The following is a 22590-nucleotide window of genomic DNA, read 5'->3' as shown; positions in this document are numbered from 1 at the left end:
AGAGTCTGGTGGTCAACTGCAGGAAAGTCAAGGAGCCAAATAATCTCAACCTCTCAGATTTTCCGTCCCACTTCGTAATCCAGTGGTTCTGACCCAGGTCAAACACTCTCTCTAACACACACACATATATCCACATATGCAGGAATGACGAGACAGCCTGGGTGTCTTCATCCCCATGTAAGAAAACACAGAAGGAGAAAGAAGATGTTTTGTATCGAGACTACAGCCAAGTGTGTCATCTGCCCTGCATCCGTGGATATTCTCTGCAGGGGACGAGTGACAGCACAAGTCTGATTAGCGTGAAGGGTAGGAACATGAGCACGTGCTGTCATAAGAGTGAAGCTGTCACTAAACACACTTTACCACTCAAATTATCGCGCCGCACAAACCAGTTGCACATTGAAAACCAAGCTCTCAACTTGCGCTCAGCTGCAAGGTTAGTTATCAACAGCAGGAAGCGCAAAGGCCGACACACGGCCGTTTTCCATTGCCACAGTTTAACACATGCTGTGGCCAAGCAGGGAACAGCAGAACAGAAACGCGACGATGAGAAATGGGATATTGCAGTGCTGGACTGGAGCGCGTTCGTGAAAGCCTAGTTCAGTACCAGCATGCCAGATCACTGCAGCATACAGTATGTCCACAGGTGGGGGTTATTTGTAGAATTTGCCCCCTGATGAAGACGCCGCTCCAACACGGGCCGTGCTGAGGGAGGGTCTCGCCCCGGGTGACTAAGAAAACCCTGTTGGTTCTGAAGTGGCACCACGTTGTGAACAAGGCATAAATGAAACAAAGAGACGAGTGCTGTTATACCTCCAGGACTTTCCCGGTGATGTACTTCTTGCAGTTCTCACACTGGATGCCAAACATGGCGTGGTAGTCCATCTCACAGTAGGGGATTCCATCCCTGAGAGGAGAACACAAGACAGGCAGGTGGATGAGAGAGGCTCAGGTTGGACGCGACACAGGAAGCAACTCACAGTGCTACCTTTAACAATGCAAACTTTAACACTTAACATGAAAGGTCTACACTACACTATCATCATAGCAGCAGTGTTGGCCAGTAATCTATTACTAAGTAATCCACTACTGAAATTAAACTACTTTTTTTTAAGTAACAGAATAATGTAATGGGATTACTCTGGCAAAAATTGAGGAATTGAATCATAATTACTTTATCAAGTAACGATTCCATTACTTGTCTGAAATATTTCTCAAGCTAGAAATGTCTTATTATCCCACAAAAAATGACGAGCTAAAACAAGGACGTCGCAGATTGATGATGCAGCCATGCATGCGACGTCATTGATATGCGACGACGCACCAAACAAGCATGGCGGCAGCAAAAGAAAAAACAGCGATTGCGTTTGATAGCTGGAAATACAAACATTATTTTGAGTTCATCTCATCCAAATGAAAGAATATTGTGATTTGTTGTACATTATGTGCAGGAAGCAAAGATGTTCCCAGCTGTTACTTTATCTTTTTCAAACTAAAGTAATTGGTAATTGATTACTGATGAAACTAAGTCGTTAAATAAGTAACTAGATTACTTTTTAGGTAGCAATCAGTAATCAGTAGTTGGATTACTTTTATGGAGTAATCCCAACAACACTGCATGTCATATTGCCTGACTTACTTGCTGATGTACTCGGCGTTGAGCACCTTGTTGCAGACTTTGCACTTGAAGCAGCCCAGGTGCCAGTGCTTGTCCAGCGCTACAAGGGACTGCTCGTTCTTGAACTCTTTCCCGCAGCCACAGCAGTCTGGGCAGAGGGGAGAGAGAAGACCTGATGAAACAGTCGCGGAGCGGATGCATTTCACCACATCGCACGATTTGGATTTAACGAAAGTGGCGACGCAGCGACGCAAAATTCTGAGAGTGCGACATAATGCGAAAAGATTGTTTGGCTTTGCGAGGGTGTGTGATGTGATGTGATGCTGTGCAGGGCTGGAGGCTTCGCGGGGCACTGACTGTGGACAGCCTGAATCGGTGCTGGGCTGTTGGCAGGGAGAGGCTGGGTACACTTTTGGCAGACGCACTCCTTCCCGTTAAAAGTCACTCGGTCGCCGGCTGGGAACGGCTGTCTGCAAGCAAACACAGAACACAGGGAGCCATTTAGTGCAAGTGAAATTACTAAGCACATAACAGTGGCTTTTATTTGAACTTGAATCATATTTGATTTTTGAAAGTTGTTTTTTTTTAATGCCCAAAACAATGTCACTTGTACTTCCATCAAATGTTGGCACCGCACTCTTTTTCTTAACAGTTGCTTCTCCGGGTGTTTAGTTTGGCAAAGCAGCATCAGAAATTAACAGGGACATGAGAACCTGAGGGATTACAATTGTCAAACATCTGCTGATTGTGACTCAATCTGAAAACAAAGATTATGCAAGATTCTCAAGGGATTTGTGGCAAGTAAAGTGAAGTGAAAAAAAGCATGAATCTGGAATAAAAGTTCCCTCTTGAGCAAGCAACTTCACATGAAGAATTTCCCGAAACATTCCAGAAAACAGCAAAGTTAGCCCTCTGTGTAAAGCCTCTTTTAAAAATGCTGTTTTAGCAAGAAGCCAGGGGTACAAAATCCATGACAGGCGTATTAGTTCTGCCTTTCTCAGTGGCTGGGATGAAGTGGCTCCCTCCAGCAGGCCCTCTTACTGTTCTTCATCAATAATTTATCAAATGGATTGCTGCTGCTCAAACCTTCCGCTGCTGACATTAGCTTCAACATTCAATTGTCAGCTGCTGGGAGATGTCTGGATAGCTTAATTGATTCCTCATGTCTTCAAAATCCATTTAGAGCCAAAGGACTGCGTCAAGAGCAACATTACACAAACAGTAAAATGATGTTAACGTCTCCTGGCTGTCAGTGCAGAAGCAGCTGCTGTCACCCAGTCAAATGCGGCAGGGACAGCGATTGGTTGGCGGTACGACGCCAAGCCGCTGCCATGTGACGTTTCCGACGGCTCGGGAAGGTGATATCAGAGCTTCTGTCACAGATACGCACAACACATTCATCAGGGAAGTAGTGAGGAGGAGAGGCTGAAATTGAAGGTCATCATGTATAAACAGCAGCAATGTGCACTGGTTTATGGCGACATGGTGACTCTTGAAACTTCTTGAATAATTTAGCTCCATCTCTCTGTTTGTTTCTATTTAAATGTTCTTTTAGCATGAAGGAAAAAATGAAATTGAGAACATCATTTTAAAATTTCTATTTATCATATTACTGCATTGAAAAATGATATATAAGCTTAATTATTGTGTGCTTGTGCTGCTTTTGTTTGTACAAAATAACATTAGATTTGCTAAGGTTCGAGAAATGCTGTCCTGCAATGAATACGGCTAAACATTATTTCCCCCACATGTGCACAATAAGGTGTTAATACTTGTTTTTTCCTCACTTAAGTATTGCAGACCTTTTAAACCTGCTGCTTTAGCACATTGAGTTCCATGCAGTATTTGATCAAAGCTAGCAAATTTCCATGGAAAAATGTTGCAAAAGTGTTGTTGGAAACACGTGTGAGCCTTCTGAGCTCGAACGTACACTGGTATAAAACTACCTACAGATACGCAGTGTGTGTGTGAGATGGAGGCGGCCTAATGCTGGTGCAGCAGCAACCACCCGCAGACAAAGGGAACATAAAGACGGCCAGACTGCCAAGCTGCAAGAACTGCGTTTCCCTTGATGAATTATTGATGATTAATGTGCAGCCGAAGCTCGTCGTCTCAGCTGGAGCAGCGTCTGCCTCCCTCATCGTCGCTGCGTCTATAATGAGCCCCTGTGTGTTCCGTCGCCACAAAAGCCATATTTGTTTTTTAAGTGGAGCGCGCGGGAGTTGGACGATCACGTTACCAACCACAAATGCCACACTGGAACATTCTGCTCCCAGGTTGCGCTCCCAGAGAGATGGCCGAGGTACGGTTGCACAAACACACACACACACATAGAGAAGACAATCCATGGGCTCACGAGGAAGCAGCCGTGGGAATGGCCTGGGTGAAAAACCCACACACTAGGAATTCCTGCCCCGCTGGGGCTTCCGTTACCTTCCCAGGCCTGGGAGAAGACTGGGGGCGTGCACGTGACAAGAAAAAGGTGAGGATGACTTTGAACTGCAGAATCACGGGTGCACTTTTCTGTATTTAAACCTGAATGTTTGTGATGTTGCTGTGTGGGACATCCAGCTGGTTGGAATGTATAAGCCTTCTATTCCAGTGATCCGTTTCCGCTTTGACACAGTATCCGCTGTCTCCACGCTGAATTAGCTGTTCAATTTTTGCAAATCCCAAAAGACAGACAGTAAAGTGGCTGAGAGTCTTGTAAATGATGGTTACCACAAAACAAAACAAAACATACCATTAAAATATATATATATGCATATTTATACATATATATATTATCTTAGGAAAGATATTCTAGTGGGCGTCTAAGTTCATCTTGTTTCTTCTGGCGTGGTTTCACAACAACAATTCATTAATTAAAGAGGTAAATGTTGATTAATTGCTGAATCGGACCAATGATGTAATGCTCCACTTCCTGCCACTGCACACAAGAAGCCCAACTGAGCCAACCTCAAGGGGGGTTAAACTGTCACGCATTACATTAAATCTAAATTAATATCACTTAAAACTAATTAGACGACCCTGAACTAAACCGAAAAATGAACACGTGTAGACAACTGATGAATGAACGCAAGTGTGATTGAACCAACTAAAATCAATGACTGTTGTTTGAAGCAGTCAAACTCTTGCGAGTCAGCATTTAAACAGCAATATCTGATTAGATGAAGTCAAGGTGGAAATGCTAGAATTCGGGACGTAGTGTTTGCATTTCCTGCCACAGGAGGCGTGGTGGGAAAAGCTGTGGGACGCTCCAAAGAAATCATAATTGGAAGCGGCTTTTTGAGCATAAACCTAAATGTTAGTTTTGAAGTCTTTCATAGGACTTTAAAGCAAGATGACAACATTATTTTAGCATTTTAGCATTTTCGTTTTGTTTGTTTTAACCAGACTACAGGCAAAATGTAAGGCTTTTTTCTGACAAATTCTTGAAGGCCAGCCAGTTCTGGTATCAATGTTGGTGGTTTTGTGACTTTCACTTGAGGGGGGAATATCAAGTGCGTCTGGACATGAGACTTTTCTGAATGCCATTTCCTGCATCCTGTCCCTTACTTGCAAGAGGAGCAGACGAAGCAGCGGGGATGGTAGGTCTTGCCAAGGGCCGACACCACCTCCCCCTCGATGAAGTCCTGGCAGCTGAAGCAGCGCGTCCCGTACAGCCCCTGGTAGTCCTGAGTGCAGATGTATTCGCCCTGACGCACGAAGAAGCCTCCCTGGGCCAGCTCACATCCACAGACTGAGATAAGAGAGGGAATGGAGAGAGAGAGGGCAGCCGGGGGAGGAGGAGGGTGGGGCAGGAAGGAGGACGGGAGGAGGGGAGAAGAAGGGAGGAGGGAAGAAGAAGGGAAACATTAGAAACAGAGAAGTCAGGATGTATTTCTTTTTTTTACCAATCTGTTTTGTGCCTATTTAAATGCATCGGCAGGGATGCTTGCTAACCCTAACCTTGCTATTGCCACTGCTATCAGTCTTGCCTAAACATAATGGTGTCCTTCACTGCAAACTTCACTATCATATTTTTTTTTTGTTTTGAATGCACGCACGGAGCAACATGGGGGCGGGGGGCCTGAAAGAAAAAACAAACTTGTTTCCCCCATAATGTTGCATAGGTAGCATCAAATTTGTGAAGGTGAACTCGGCAGAGTGCTCGTGACCCTGCCAGCATGAGTGCGTCTGCCACTGTGACAGCAAATAGGATTAAAGTTTCTTCTCTTTTCATCTCGGATTCCCGTGGGGCTGCCTCACATGACTAATTATGTCCAACAAGAAATCCTGTAAAGGGAGGGGCCCAGAAAACATTCAAGAATATGTTTAGCCCTTTGTTTAGAGCTCTACATAAAAAAAACCCCAAAAAAAACATGTTCAACCATACATGTTTTTGGAGAGGGGACAAAAACGATTCGGTATCGGGGGGGGGAAGAACAAACATGATGATGTCACAAATCGGAAGCATTAGTGAGGCGTGCCATTTGTGATGTTACAAAGGCTTGATTCCCAGAGTTGTAAAAAAAAAAAATGTTGGGCCACATTCTGAAAGTGGAGACATGAAAAGAAGTGAGATTTTCTTATTAGTGACAGGCCAGATGCACATTTTCGTATTGGGCAACACTCGTGAAGTCAATTCAGAGCGATCTCTGATTAGGCTGAAACAAACCAGCTAATTATAGTCTTTCCACTGAAGACGCCTTTACGGCGAGGGGCTGGCAGATCCAGTTTGACACGTCTGATTGGCCTCCTACACCTGCCTGCCCACAGAGCCAACCGCCGACGCCAGGCAGCCGCTGGGATGTGTTGTGTGTTTGTGGTGGCTGCACTCTGCCTGTTTGCGCGCCTCAATAAATGACAGGAAGTGCTGAATGCGTTCTCCTTTTTCCTGCGCACACAATGCTCCCACACGGTCACCATGGCGTCAGCTTGACATCACGGAGCAGCCACACCCTCACGGGGGAAACCTGCCTCTCTGTTTTTCCACTCCTCCAGCAAAACCAGCAGCTCCTCCTCTCTTTTCCCTCCATTTTTTTTCTTTGGGGATGAAATGTCAGGAAAGACAAATGAGCTGTTGTTGTTTTTTGTGCTGGTTGGTGTCGTTCGCAGTTGTGAGTGGTTGGGGGCGAGGAGAGGCTGAACTTGACTGCACATGTCTGCACTGGCGAAGATGTGCGAACTGGAGACACGTTTGTGACGTGTGGTGTAGAGCAGCCAGGCGTAACAACACGTGCTTCGCATGACGCGTACAACAACAAAAAAAAAAGATCACAGGAGGCCGGCTGAAGGAATGTAAGCATGCAAGAGGTGACACACACGCCAAAACACACACACATACGCACGCAGATGGCTTTTTTTTGTTGGTGTCAGACGCACCCAGGCTGAGTTGCTGCAGCAGGCCTGTGCTCCCTCAGTTCTCATTAAGATCTCAGTCTAACCCTGACATCCATGATGATGCGCATGACAGCACCCTCAATGGAATTCCACAGATGGAAGTTTTCCCAGGAGATTGCGAACTTTTGGGGGGAATTCTCACAGCAGGAGGCAGAGTTTACGTGAAGTTCAAGATCGTATTTTAACTTCCATTTTTTTTTTAAACATTTAAAAGGATCTTTCTCTATGAATTACAATAAAAGTACATAGGCATATACAGTATATATATTTACACATATATAATATTTTGTGATATTATCAGTGATGATATATGATGATGATTCTGATGATATCACAAAAGATAAATAAATAAGTTTTTTTTTTTATTATTTCCATAAGCAGCAAGTCTATTTGTGAGCAAGCAGACCTACTGCATACATAGTAGCACAGAGGATGGATCTGCAAGGGATTTTATGATGTGTGAGCTGGTATAAGAAAGGTGTGATATCAACAGCAGGACATCAGGAAACTGGGACACATGTAATGATGCCTATAGGTATCGCGCTATTGTAGAGAAACCAGGTGAACACGGCTCTGATCTGGCTGTTAAACATCATTTCACTTTCATTTAGGCTTTAGTTTGCTTTCCCTTTAATCTCCTTGGAAAGTGTTGCACGTCTTGGCTCTGGACACGCACCACTTCACTTTTACAGCGCGCTAATAAAGCAACCACAACAATACGGGCAGGATTGTTTTAGTCAGGAAGTGGAAAAAGCACTTTCCATCGGCTGGTGCTGTTTCAGTTACATCCGGTTCGTGTCTGTCCGGCCGGTGATATAATCTTCCAGCCGACAGCGCAAACACCAGCGCTGTGCACGCTGACGGACGATAACAAGCACGAGTTCATTTACAACGACGTGCCACAAATAAAGACTTCTGAAGTGTTTTTGACAAAGCACTCCTGGTGAAGCTGGGAACGCTGTGGCTGGATAGGAGAGGGATTCATATGCTATCAGATGATACAAAGAGTTCATTTCTGCTGGGATTTTTTTTAAACTGAAACATGACTGCAGTCTTGAGACACGGCCTCAAGTAGAATGCACAAAAACAAGGCGCCTGACTCGCAGGGTTGTGAGACTCAGCGCACTTGACAGCCTTGAACTGCTGAAGCTCAACCGCGCAACAGCAAGGGGCTGACAGGCTCAACGCGAAAAGGTCTCGTGTTGTTGCGTTGTGAAACAATCAACACTCAACGTGGAGGCTGTTTGGCCTCCGAGTTCGACCTCCCTTTTGCTGAAGCAACACTTTGCTCCAGACGACTCCATTACATCCCTTTGAAAGCATTTGGATCCTCGCCTGCGCCACAGCTGCATGCATCGCAGGGGAAGCCGAGGCCGCAGCCAAACTGGCCTCTGATGCGCATCAGGAATGCATTTTTCTGAGTGCGTTGCATGAGTCGGAGGGAGCGCGAGAAGCAGAGCGAGCTCTCCATCCCGCCATCGCTAACGGAAAGCATCCAAGCTGTCTCCCTCGCATCGCATGCCTTTCACTTGCAGCGCTCGTCTCATCTGCTCGCCACTACTTTAATCCCTCACTCACATGGGACCCGTTAAAAAGGAAGCGAGAGGTGGGAGACGCGAAGCAGAGGCGGATGTCGGCAAATCGTGTTTAGTCGGGAGGCGATGGGGCGCGCTGACACTCCGCAGAGCAAATCCGAAAAAAAAAACGACATCGCGACGAGACAATTTAAGTAAACATTTCGAAACTTCCCAATCTCCACGACAACCACGGGGGGAGGGTGTGTTTGCTTGTGCGTTGCGCTTGCTGAGGTCATAAAGCGGCTGATTAGAGGTTCAGCCCTGATCAAGGGGGAGTGCGTCGCCGTACATGCCGGCAGAAAGATACCACTTCCACACGTGCAACCTTTTGAACCTCAGGTGTGTCCTGAAGGGGAGGGTCGCAGTGTCAAAAGTTCAGCCTTTACTGTCTTGCAAAAGAGGTGCACGGCGATGGCACGCGCATGAGAAGCAACTGCGCAGTAGTCCGGCACTACTGCAGGCAAAAACAGAATACAAAATAATAATGATAAATGATGTCGTTGAGAGGCGTATAAAGGTTACACAGCAGCCTGAACTCTGTCTGGAGATTTTCCTAGGCTGCATCACTTCACAGCAGAGTGATGGCTTCCATCTCCGAGGGCTTATCTCATCTGCCCTGAAGTTACATAATAGGAACTCTGCGGTGGTGTGTTGTTAAACCTTGCGGAGTCGAGTCAGATCTTCCGCGTGTTGAATAAGCGAGGAAGTTACACGGCTGAATGAGCGGATGTGCAACAGTTCGGCCCGGCGCGATCTGTGAATAATGCAGCGCCGCTTCTGTTTTACTCGTGTACCGACAAAGTCCGGGTAGGACTGAGTGACTGAGCCGGCTATTCAGACGCGCTAACGCTTATCTAGGCAACCAGTACTGGGTGTGAAGACATTAATTTGAAGGACAGGGTTTTGAGAACTGTGAGAAGTTGTTGATATTCCTTTTGGTGGCTGAAGCAAACCTGTGTGCACAGGAGAGAGTGAGATCCATGCAGTGACAAGTCAGTATACATATATATATATTTACTGTGTTATATATTTTACAGTTACTGCCACCGGAGTGCGATTTGTAGCTGTTTAGTGGCTGATCTGATCAGTAAGTGCAGGTTTCAAGTGTAAGTGAACTTGTAATTTATCAATGTGTCACGTTCTTCAAAAATAAATAAATACAAATATTTGATAAGGGGTGTTTCTTTATACACACACCTCATCGTCAGCTCTACGGGGAGGAGAGAGTCGCTCTGACGCCAGAAACACTTTGACGGACGAGACTGCGCCTGGTTTTGGCTGGTGGTGTTTAGGTTTGTCAAAGCAGGTGCAGACATGAGCGCAAACTCTTTCTGGATCTGCCGCTGCTTCGAATGAAGCGTGTTTGCATAGAACGGGGTGTCATTTTGCACGTCATGACTGATTTAAATATATTCAAATGAGTCTGGCTCAGCCCTGCGCCTCGGCGCATTTTCCTCCACTTGGAACATTTACGTCCGCCCTGTGGATGGGACGCACTGTTTTTGGTGCTACTTACACAGATTTTCTGGTGTAAAAGCAGAGCGATTGCTTTGTGGATCTGGCCCTAAGTCTGTGGAGCCCTAATCTTTGGACTGTAGGTAGAAGCTGCAGTACCTGGAGAGAAGCCACAAAGAGTTTGGGCAACTGGTCAGGGCCAGGGAACAAAACTCCAACTGTAAGGCAAAAGTGAACCACTGCACCACCGTCTGTGTAGGTAGAAAAAAGCACTGAAAAGAGCAACTTCTGACTCATAACCTAAGGCTGCAAAATTGCAAAATTAGTATGATGACTAATTCTTTGCTCAGGGTAGTCGCCACCTCTCTGCCAAGGCAACGCAGATCATTTTGTTTTAAGGTTTTAAATCTCTTTGACTGAAATAGTAAAAGAAAACAAAAACAACAGAAACAACAACAACACAACTGTGACCCTGGGCGCCAAACATCTTCATCATACATCCTCAGTTATGGATTGCACTTGGTGTGCGCTGGCTGGGTCTAGCCCTGCACCAAAGGTGGACCTTGTAGGGCAACTGTTAAAATGATTGAACTAGTGCAACCTGTTAAACCTTAAATCTGATCAATTCCAATTCCATGAAGCCGACATAATTCTAAAGCCATGAAGTGTTCAGGCAGAGCTGAGAAATACCTGTGCACGGTGTGTGTGCGCATGTGTGTGTGTGTGTGTGTGTGTGTGTGTGTGTGTGTGTGTGTGTGTGTGTGTGTGTGTGTGTGTGTGTGTCTGCATCCGTGCAACACAGTGCACCTCCTCTGTGCGAGGCTTGGCAGAGTGTCCTTGAGGCGAGCCCATGACTTCCAGCATGCACGTGTGTGAGCGTCAGCAGCGTTAAATATACATGTGCTCTCTGGGACCTTTACTGCGCCTTTTGTTTTATGGCATCTCAGCCTCAATGCAAACAGTATGTGCGTGTGCATGCGTCTGTGCATGTGTATGTGTGTGTGATGGAAGGGGGTGGGGGCGTTGTGGTCATTTACTGGCCTGTTCCATAACCTTGATCATTCAGCCTGCTGGATTGTTCACAGCAGCTTTGGGACAGAAATTCAATTCAAGCCGCCCCCTCAAGGTTAAATGGGTTAAGGCTGCTTTTATGCTGCCCTAAATTACTTACAGACCTCTGATAGGACAAGGTTTAAAGGGGGTCTGGTGCTTTATGGAGCGACACGGTCAGAGTTTTAATCGTTTCATTTTCACTGAGGACTTAATTTTTGTGAAATCCTCAAATCCAATTCTCTGTTTGAGATTTTAGGTCTTTGGCCTTGGTGAAGAAGAAGTGAAGTGAAGCAGTGCATAATTTCATAGTAATAATAATAACCTCATTCAGTATGGATTCAGCCATAGAACAGGCAAACAGTTCAACTGTCAATGACTTGAGGATGGCAATGTGACTTTTTCCCTGGTTCCAATTAGACTTATTTGGACTACCTTTCAAACAACAGTGTTTCTTGACAGGAGTTGATAGGTTGAACGCTAACCGCACCCACAATTTCCACATTGTACAACAGTTTGTGATGTGGAAGGACCACAACATTTGATGGGTTTCCTTTGGCTGTTGACACTGAGCAGAAGAGCTAGTTGCCGTTTACCAAGTTGAATGCGAGTGTTCCCCTCTCAGACATTCCTAATAAGCTTTAATTGCATGAACTGACAGTGACGACCTTCCTAGAGCAGCTGGCTAGAGTTTGGCTGCAGCTGACGGACTAATTCAAAAACAAGATCAGAATCAAGATATTGCTTTTGTACAACATCCGCTCTGCTGTGATGTGGCTGTTGGCAGAAGGCAATAGCATTGCCTCTAATGTGGTGATATGCTTTTGAAACCATGTTAAGGCTATTGTTGATCAATAACATTTTCCAAGATGAAATGCAGCGTCGGTACGGCAGTTTGTGTTATTTTCCTCTTTCAGTTTTTCTACAGCCTTCTTTTATTGTCCTTATTAAGTGGGATAAAGCTTGAATTAAATACATGGAGCTCTGGCGTTTGACTAAATTACACAGTTAAAGAGCAGCGTTGAGTGAAGACTCGAGAAAATATGAACTTGAAACAACATCAGTGCAGAACAAATAATCACATAATGCACCGTCACGTGCGGCACGTCATATATGCCTCCATCTCTTCTAATTGTTCGTTTCCCTGCATGCTTTTCCCTTCCCAACATCTGTCTGTGAGGTCAGCACTCCTGGCTTGGTGTCAAATGAACACACACACACACACACACACACACACACACACACACACACACACACACACACGCCCTCCCTCTATCCCTCCTGTTCTTGACAGCCTGCTTCCAAGAATGAGTTAAATCCAATAGCCAACACCCAGCTGAGAACATCACAACCATCTGCTATTATAACACCAGCGAACTGAGCATCAAGGCTCGTGCATGTGGCCGACAGCGTCCATTTCACTGAGCCCAGTTCCAGGAAGTATCACACTGGGGGCTGGATAAATGTAGAAAAACAATGCGGTCCATAAATCTGCCCAAATCTCAACGACAGACGCCGAGTCAGACAGTAAACACTGTTGTGACGACCTTTCCTCTCAGTTCTACTGTTGGAATTCTTTTAAGGTGAAACAGTTTCTGCTGCTTCCGAAAGTTCATTTTAGCCACTACAGTGTTTATTGATCTAACAACGTTTTGCGGTCATTTCATGGCAGGAGTTGAACCTTTGAGGTCTGAAGTACCTTTTAACATCAGGAGGTCAACAATCTTGTCACTCTGGTCAAGTTACTCGTGCCAAAGTACTGAGCCTTCTTTGGGTTGTAAATTTGACATTTCAGTACAAAGTCAATAAAAATTCATCCTAATGTATTTCAAATAGGAAAGCAGGAGTTGTTTACAGAGGAGTTCATGTGCGGTCAGGGGTAAAAAAAAAATAATAATAATAAAATTATACTCCATCAGAAGAAAATCAATTATTCATTTTCAACCAATGGCTACAGTTCAAAACAAATCACTGTCAATTTTCCAGCTGCATCTATTACCTTTTTGTGATATTAGGCAACAGGAATTTGATGCATCATTTCAAAGCAGAGATTCCCTTGAAATGGTGAGAATGTTGAAAGCTCAGATGTATTTTTTGCTGTTTTCGAACCCAAATGACATGCAGTTGGAAAAAAAAAAATCCTCCACTTTATGACTTATTTTCAGTTTTATGGGGAAGCATTTGGAGCGCAATAAAAGCACACCGCTCGCACTACTTGAGGACGCGTTTGCGCCCACTCACAAAAGTGTAGGTTGCGAGCAACAAACAGTCCCGGCGTGTCCAATATAAATGAGTCTTTTTCCCTGTTGCTGCTCTGGGTCAGGCACCGGCGCATTAATCAGTTTCAGGCGGGTATGGCGACATCGGGGTGTGGCCGCATATTTTTCACATTGGAGCGTTTCCTGGTGCATTTGCATGCTTTCTGGATTGTGTGATCGACCTTCATGAAAGCAGAAACAGATTAGGGATACAAGCCTGGGTAGTTTCTGACGGGCCGCCTCGTCTGCTGCTCTCTGCCGCTGGAGCTGCCTTGGTGTCAGCTTATAGCCATCTGAGAAGCAGTCATAACAGGATATACCCAGACAGCCGCAGTTGGTACCTAAATAAAACACACTTCCTCCAGCACACAGTTTGCGGATGACAACAGCTACCGTGAAAACAGTCATTAGCGCTGAAAGGAAAAAAGCTCTCAACTGTCGGGCCGCAAAGTGAAATATTTTCCCAGCTATGACACCCTTTGGCACCACTGGGATAATATATAGTGCCCCAGCCAGCTCAACCCCTCTGCAATCCCACTTTTCAAAATATATGTAAACTGTTTGACAACAGAAAATGTATCACAAAGCTGTATTATTTGTATTTGCGATGTTAGCATTTGCATTTGATTAATCCCTGCCGCGGTACACTGCGCTAAATGAACCAGTGGTGCCATCAGTTTTACATTTGAGTTTTCTGTATGGTCTGGGTAGACTTCTGTATTTCTGCCTTTCTAAAGAAATGGTGTTTGTTTTGGAAAAAAAATAAATAAATTCACAAGCAAACTAAGGTTAAAAATTATCTGAAAAGAATGTTTTAGCACAACATTCTAACTAATGCTCTGCAATAGCTATAGCTTCTAATATTATTTAGAAGATTATAATGTCTGTTTTTTCCACTGACACCGCCTAAAATACATTTCTCCCAAACTAATTATCGTCATATTGAGGGAAGAAATACATTGAGAACCCAGGTTGATCTGTTGATTATTGTGTTGACCTGCACATGATGCTAATCATCCCCGAGGCTGTCGCTTGTGTTAGCAGTACTGAACAATATTAACCTCCAGCCAGTGCTACGAAAGCTAGCATTAGCACACCTTAATGTGGTGTTAATTACATATGCTGGCGGTGGCTGCTTACTTCACAGCTGGCACTGTTAGCCTGCTGGCTAGCACCCAGGCTGCTAGTAATTGGCACTAATACAGCGATATTGTCAGGGGTCATGGGTTTCATACCACTCCAGTTTGATCTGAATGTGATGCAGCCGCTAAAAGTGAGGTGGACCTCCCCAACCTGTTTATGGTCTGAATATTAAAAGGTGCAAGAGGAACTGCTTCTATTATCAGTTAATATACTCTGAAAAGCTGCAGAGGAACTTCACAGTGAGTACAATTCTTGGCTGTGGACACACAGTCAGGAGTCTTTTCCATCTCTTTGAAGTTGAAGTTTGGACAGCAGATGGGGTCATCAGCGCCCCATGCATCGGGTTTCTGACATCTGGTAATTTCATGGCAAAGTTACAAAAACTCCACCCAACTCCTGAAAAAAGGCAGGACATCCAGCACTTGTAGGTACCGGAATGAGTCAGGAAATCAAGAGGACACGGCCTGGCTTTCATTCTGAGGAGAGGTCCTAACTCTCTTGACTGTTGTGTCTGCTGTATTAACGCACCTCCTGAGTGCTTGACATTAAATTAGTCTTCTAATTAGCCTCTTGAAAAAGCACCCAAAAGAACTCCATCCAGGGGTGGAAACATCCCCTTTGCGCCTTTAATCATGAGCTGCAGGATGTGCAAATTAATGATGCTTCAGTACTAACAGGTGAAGAATTTGTATGATTTGTATGTGTCACCTGGGTATTTTATTTTCTCTTTAACTTCAACATAACCCTAACCCTAAAACAAATTCATCATTAGCAAATAAAGTAAAGGAATTCATCAGAAGAGCGCTCACTTTCTGTCTCTACCAGAAATCCACCAGTTCACATGGGAAAGCAGACCTCATTCTTCGTCTTCCGAGTGGATTCCTTTCCCGCTAAGTCATTCGCTTCCCTTTATTAATGTTGTGCCGTGAGGAAGGTCAGCCGAAACAGTTGAAATGAGCTCCAATGTCGCTCTCATAAATTGCAGCCAACAGGCACAAGGGCATTACGTCAACCCGCCGTGTGCAACGTGAGTTAGCTTAACAAATCTGCTTCATCATCCATTCACTGGAGTTAAAGATGGACGAGCAGCAGGTGGGATGAGGTATGTGCAGTCGGGCTGTCTAGTGGTCAGCGTGACAAAAAAAAAAGGCAATAGACTTCAGCACGACGCCGCTGACACTGTGGCGACCACCCCCCACCCCCTGTTGCCTAGTGACCGCGCTGTGTGTTGACATCAACAGCAGCCTGACACGAGGCTCGTGCTGAGAGGGGCTGGGAAGAATACACCCATATACCCACACATGCGCACACACACACACACAGCAGTAAAGTGCAGCCACATATAAAGACAAAAATTTCACACCCCGCCCACGAGAACACACACACACACACATCAAGTATATAACTGTCAATTTGACAGTAAATCACAACATTATCATAAATTATATAAAACGTTTTTTGTCACCTTGTGTTTGTGTTAGACGTGAGAATCTCTTAGATCAACGTCCCTGTGGTTGTACATCTTTTATGCCAAGTTTTCTATTTAAACAATCCTCCCCTTTATTTATATTTTTTACGACCGGAGCTTCAGTCTCACGCACTATTCAGGTCTATTCCGAGGCTGGGGGAGTCGTTGGGTGACACCGTGGGGGTGAGAGGTGAAAGCCCGGCGTTACATACCTTTACAGGCGAAGCACTTGATGTGAAAGTGTTTGTTCTGGACGCGCAGCGCCTCCCCTTTGCAGGGCTTCCCACAGTTCTGACATGGGATGGGTCCACCTCCTCCGCCACCCTGCTTCTGCTTCTGCTGCTCCAGAGGGCTGTGGACAGCCTGCTGCTGAAACACTGCGGGACACACAAGGACAACCTTGAGGCCTCACTACCATCAAACATTTTGCAGAGAGAAATGACAATGAAAAAAGAGGATAGCAACATTAAGGTGCATGTTTAAATAATGATTTGTTTCCCTTTTCAAGAAAAATCTCAAACTGCACTATACTTGGTGCTTTTTGTCTCTTGAATCTATCTGCTCAAGAGGAATTTTGCATTGATCCACGGTTCCAAGGTGGACAAAGACTCAAGGAATGTTTGTCCCTACCAATCTTACACTAATCTTGCGCCAATCTTAACTCATTTCTGCAATTTTTTAAGTAATAAAGCAGTCAGAGAAATAAAACCAAAAGAAATCTCTCATTCCAATCAGCAATTTCCCAGTTCATTAGATACTTTTGTTATATAAAAGCCATGTCATAAGTCTTGTCATAAGGTTTTGGCTGTCTTTTTTGTGTGCCATTGCAATGAAACATTACTTAGGATCCAAATATCCCGACAGATGTCAAACTAGAAGAGGAGGTGAAAAAGAATAAAACGTTGAAAACACATTTTATTGTTTGCGGCTCAAACAAACAAAACAAATTGTTCTTGCTTTTATTCCAATGTCAAATTTACTGCAGCATGTTCAATAATAACTTGTCACCAAGTTGACGTATTGGGTTTCTGACAATGAAAGGACAATGTCATATGCAAGCACAGTAGCTAGAAAGTCACTTTCTAAGTTGCTGCACTGCTCAGGTTCACACTGGAAACAGGGTTTGCGCCAAGAAAGATGATGTCAACGGCAGCAATAAAAACAGATCAACTGACAGGGTAGGAGGTGACAGTCTGTGTCCTAATGCCATCAGGACATCTCTTCATTCAGCCTTTTTAATGATAACACTGGCAGAACACACTGGTGCACCGATCAGCCTTGCAACAGCGACCGGGGCATCAGATGAACAAAAAGGCCCTTTGTGTGCTCAGGAAACATTTTGTGCAGCCAGACCGGTTTCATTGGGTCTCCATAGTTACCAGTAATTGGGCTCAGAAAGAGAGAAAGAGTTGATTGAATGAATTAATGTAGAGAAAAAGGCAGAAAGAAAGAGAACAGGAGAAAGGAATCAGATTATAATTCTGAAACTCGACCTTCCTCTGGTGAACATCATTCTTATGAGCACAACATCCTTTTCCTCAGCCCAAAAGATCCAAGCATTCACATTTTCACATTTTGAAATCTGCACTAAATAAATGGGGCAGTGGGGGTCCAATAGATGTGGACTACTGAAAGCGATCCTCAGCAATCCCCTTCTTCTCAGGCTACAGAGATTCAGACTGTCTCCATGTCGAGAGAAAGAGTGCACGTGCAAAATACCAAAACACATTTAGGTGTCTTTAGATCTTGAAACAACTAAGAGGTCGTAATTACAATGCGGAATGTTAACGTGCAAAAGATGGGAAGTGGCGCGCTGACCTCACTGTCTCTGCGGTTCGCCACATGCTGAAAGGCGGAAGCTTTGCCTGAAGACACAATTACATTTTCACCTTAAAACTGAAGCGGCAGGCATAACGGAAGAGCGTAAAGCCCCTGGATGGCTAATTGCTTGATGCAGTTTACGTGCACATGAAATCATATGTTACTGTTTAAGGGGCCCTGTTCTCAGACACAATAAAACAAAAGAAATGCTCCTTAGTGGCCAGCTTGCCTGGAGGATACAGGACAGTTAACACCTCCACCAGTCTTTCCAGATTTACAGGAGCAGCACATTATGCCGGATGTTTTACGCGGAGACCTCACCTCCTGGGTCTGCGTGCGCGCTCGTGTGTTGGTGCAAGATAAATACACCCCCCGCCCCCGAACCTCTTCAGATCTCTTAAAGTCAATAAACCTTCGTGATTTTCTTTGGCCGAGCCTTATCCCAAATCAGACTTTGCATTTAAGCAGAAACTGATAAAATGCAAATAACCTCTTTCTTGAATGTTTTTTGAGGTCGATTAATATATTTGGAATAAAGAGACGGGGAATTTTCTTTGGACGGCGCAAAAATCCTCAGGGCTGTTTTTATTCTTGACTGGAGAGACGGACCCTCTTTCCAACGGAACCAAGATGGAAATCAGACTTTTGGACAAGGTCACTACATTTTGAGTTGCAACCCTGTTGACCCTACAGATACACAGTGCACATGCAGGCAACTAATAAAGACAAGAATCCAGGAAGGGAAAGTTGACTTCTCATAAAAGCTGGAGGTCTAAAGGCCGACTTGATTGCAACCATGTGGAAAAGACAACACCCCTGAAGTTGGTGAACAGGGTAGCCAATGGGGAACGGGAAACACGGGGAGGAGAGGGGGACAAGGTGGTCTTCCCTCACATTGACCCAGAGTGCAGTGCTATACCCGTCCGCCTGTTGGGAAGACCAACGGGGGGTCCAGTGTCTTTTTACTACCTTCCTAAATTGAGGAAGGAGGCGGAGATGTGAAGGGGACAGGAGATGATGTTTCGGGCCAGATGTACAATCCAGAGAGCTGCACTACACGCTAAGCCTGGCAGTAAACAAGAGAGTTGCAGAGGTCTTTGATAGAAGTCAAATCATCTGTCAAGTCAGTGAGTTGCCTGCAGTTTGGGTCCTGTCTTTATTTTTGGCCATTTAGTCTAAGTGCAGGCCTGCCAGACGAGCATGGCGACATTGTCTAAATAGCATCCAGCAAGTGCAATTTCCCACATGGCAAAGCATTTTAATAACCTGGCCTCGCATTAAATGGCTCGTCACAGGAAGTCAACAGGGACAAAACCATGTTGGCCAACTATAAAAACACACCCCTTCAGATCCGGGGGCATGTCACACCATCTGATTTCTATCTTTGACTAACTTGTAATGAGTCGAGCTCGGATCTGCGCCCACATGACGACTCAAGAGGGAGGGCTTGATGAAAAGGCGGACTGGGAGTCAATTGCAAAAAGTAAAGAGCTGCCTTTCTGTGATGAAAGCCCGAGAGTGGCAGCGTAAACCACGTAATTCCTAACACCGCCTCCCCACCGTCCTTCCTCTTCTAGTCCAGTTGTCCATGTCGTCAATCAGCCTCTTTGGCGCCTGCCTCCTCTGCTTGATGTGTGACTGATCCCGCTGCCCTAAAGGTCGCAGCCGGCCAAGCAGCTATCTGAGCAATGCAACGCCACACGTCGGCGTGGCACACAGTCACACCACTGGAAGCCTCTGGGAACGCACGCCGACCACTGACAGAGGGCTTCAGCTTATCACCTGGACACGTGTCCCGACCAGTTGCCCAAACATAGGCATGTGGCTGCATCATAGAGACCGTGCATGTATATCAGCAAGAAAAAAAACAAAACCCTAAGTCTCCTTAAAAAGCTCACAAACAAGCGAAAAAGGAACTTTTTCTAACATTAATACTTGTGAAAAATGTGTCTCTGCTTTAACAAGTCAAGGCTTTTTTGTGTACAAGTACATTAAAGAGAGACACACGTGACAACAGAGAATGGAACACACATGCAGTTTTATCTCAAATGCCTTTTGGAGAAGCCATGCCCCTGTGTTCCCTATAAATAGAGTGTTCCCTCAACTCTTGGGGATCCCATCGTGCTCCGCGACATTCCACTTGCGAACCATCTGCAGAGGCAGCCGGGGTTGGCAGGAGATCAAAATGCTCACATTACCACAGTGATTTTGTGTTGGGCTGAGCTTCCCACCTTGGCCACTATAGTTTGCTTTTGAATAAACATATGCAAACCAAAAACTAGCTATTCTTATAATATTGATCAAAACTGTGAATACTGGTGATGCCTCAAGTTCATGACTATAGAAATGGCATGATAAGGAACAAAGCCTTTGTAATTAGTTCTCATTGAGGCTTTTTTGCGATTATGATAAGATGGGTTTTTCTACAAAAAACCCATCTTATCATAAAAATTACTTAACTGATGTTTTCTCGCAAAACTGTGTTTCTTGCCTATCAGTGAAATCCGAAGGAGTGAGTGAAATCCTGTCTTTGCTTCCATTGTTTAATCCACAAACTGCCCAAAGACTGGAAGATACCTCAATCATACTCCCCAAAGAATGGTGACAACAACCCCCACCAGGTGTCTGTTCCCCACCATGAGACCACCTTCAAGCCACCTTGCATTCGTCCAATTCCAAAGATGTGGAAGCTACAACAAAGCATCTGTTTTAGAGGGAATATGATAAGCATGTTTACAAGAGGTTGTAAACAGAGGGCGTAAAGGGTTCTGTTTTTGTTTTTTTGAAATGTCAAGAGAAGGGACTGGGAACAACATTAGCCGCTGTCAGTTATGATTTCTCCCACTGCCCTCAAAGCCCTGGCATCCACCTGTGCGTTCATGCCTGCAACCTAAACTGAACAGTCTCCAACCTTTGACCCTGCGGTCACGCTGACCTCTGCTCTCTTTGGCAAGTGAGACCACTGTGACCTTGTTGGATCAGGCCGTTAAAAGACAAGGGCGGGTCCAACAGCCAATGAGGTGCAGTCTCGATAACTTGCTTCCTGACTCATGTAATTAAGCCTATTTTGAAGTCTGCTAACCTCAAAGAAGTCATTCTTACTGAGCGCTGGCCCCAACTGAAGCAGGAGACGGCAGCCTGCAAGCTCCCAAATGAATATTGCCTTTGTCTGAAAACATATGATTCCAACCGTCCCTGTGACGGATGACTCAGTGAATATTTCTTCCACGTGGACAACAAACGCTGCCCACTGATATAATCCCACGTGTTGATGCAGCTGGCTCTGCTGGAACATTTCCATTGAGTTGCCTCGAGTCACAACACTGTGCAAGTTCAATCAGCATAAATACCGCATTATTCTCTTTTCATCTCAGTGGGAAATGGAAATAAATGGGATGTAACTTCCATAAGGAAACAAAAAAAAAATCATTACTTACATTTACTGCACACACTGTTTACATACTTGACTATAGCAATCTCAATCATCTGATTTTTTTTTTTTTTTTTTATCACAGACTCCAAAACCAAAAGTTATGATTATTGGAGATACATGATGGTTGCATGACCTTTTCATAGTATACAACATTAAAAGTGTCAGAGGAACAATATGTTTGCCAAACCCGAGTGTCTCTCTTTTTTCACAGGGCAATTTCACTGCACACAGTGTGATGTTCAAGAACAGACAGGTTTATTAGCTTTCATATGGTGATTTGCATGATTGAAGCCTGCTTCTCACCCTCATCCACGACCTTTGGAATGAGCTGAGTAGGCCCAAATGCAGAAAATGCAACTAGCTACATTGGTAGGAAATTCTTGAAATTGTGCACAGTGTGTAAGCAATGCTCTCTGAGTTACTCCATATGTAACAACTCACATCCAGTGGCAGTACCCAGAGTGTAAAAGGACAGCAGCCTGAGATAACAGACAGGAAGTCACGTCACAATAATGGACAAAATCATGTGTGTAGTGGTTTCTTAAAATAACAAAACAGCAACAATGATAACATTGGCCTCACTGTGGTTGCTGTGGAGAGTATGGAGCACTAGAACTATGCTGGTACTGGAGGGAGAGACAAAAGGTGTCTAAAAAAAAATCAGACTGCACTGGGGGACAGAAGTCATTTTTAGAAAGAGATAAAAGAAGACATGGATGAGACGGCAAAGTACTAAGGAATACAGAAACTGTCACACTGGCTTTTCAGTAGGATGAGAGCTACGCAGATGAATGTGGCTCTGACAAAATGTGTACGCTTTAATCTTTGTTATTTATATGAAAAGGCTTCATCGAGGGAGAGGCAGGCCGGTGTGGGAATAAAAATATATATTTTTTCTTTAAAAAAAAAAAAAAGGCACAGTGAGGGATGAGAGCTGCATGAGCTTGCAGAGAGAGAAACACATGAGTCATGACTAGAGGCCCCCGCTGTAGAAAGCATTGTGTCAGCTGTTTGAGCTGGTGCAAAAACACTGGCAGATGCCAAGCAGGCTCAGCATCAAGAGGAGAGTCTGGAGCCACAGCACACTGGCCAATAGCAGCATCCCTGCAGAGTACAAAGTGTGTGACTGCAGCGTGGCCTCAATTACTGAACAGGTAACTCAGACATCACAGTTCTGGGTGCTGTTGAGATGAATTTACCCTGTTACCAACTTATCATATTATCTTCTCCAAAAACTGGCCTCGCACAACATGGGGATCTGAGAACCAGCTCATCCATTTTGCCAATCTAGAGAGCGTTTTCAAGTACTGATGTTAAGATTTCAGTGGATTTCAAAACCAATCTGGATCTTGCTCCTCTGAAAAAAGCAAAGCAAGAACAGG

The 22590-nt window shown here is 44.7% G+C and overlaps 1 protein-coding gene across 8 annotated transcripts in view; it reads right to left on the bottom strand.

The window, feature by feature from the left end:
• Positions 1-22590, bottom strand: part of ablim2 (actin binding LIM protein family, member 2) — a 65684-nt gene that overhangs the window by 27508 nt on the left and 15586 nt on the right. For all 8 annotated transcript variants that reach the window (XM_076033906.1, XM_076033914.1, XM_076033910.1 and 5 more), the window contains exons 2-6: positions 16167-16331; positions 5177-5360; positions 1976-2088; positions 1640-1766; positions 814-907 (exon numbers count right to left, since the gene is read on the bottom strand). In XM_076033906.1, the coding sequence (XP_075890021.1) occupies positions 814-907; positions 1640-1766; positions 1976-2088; positions 5177-5360; positions 16167-16331 (683 nt within the window). The remainder of the gene's footprint in view (positions 1-813; positions 908-1639; positions 1767-1975; positions 2089-5176; positions 5361-16166; positions 16332-22590) is intronic.

Source organism: Nelusetta ayraudi, unplaced genomic scaffold, assembly GCF_046127955.1.
Source record: "Nelusetta ayraudi isolate G7.1 ecotype Tasmania unplaced genomic scaffold, CSIRO-AGI_Nayr_v1 ptg000042l, whole genome shotgun sequence".
In the NCBI taxonomy this organism is placed as follows: Eukaryota; Metazoa; Chordata; class Actinopteri; order Tetraodontiformes; family Monacanthidae; genus Nelusetta; species Nelusetta ayraudi.
Note: the sequence above shows the minus strand (reverse complement) of the source record. Positions and strands in the feature narration are given on the sequence as shown.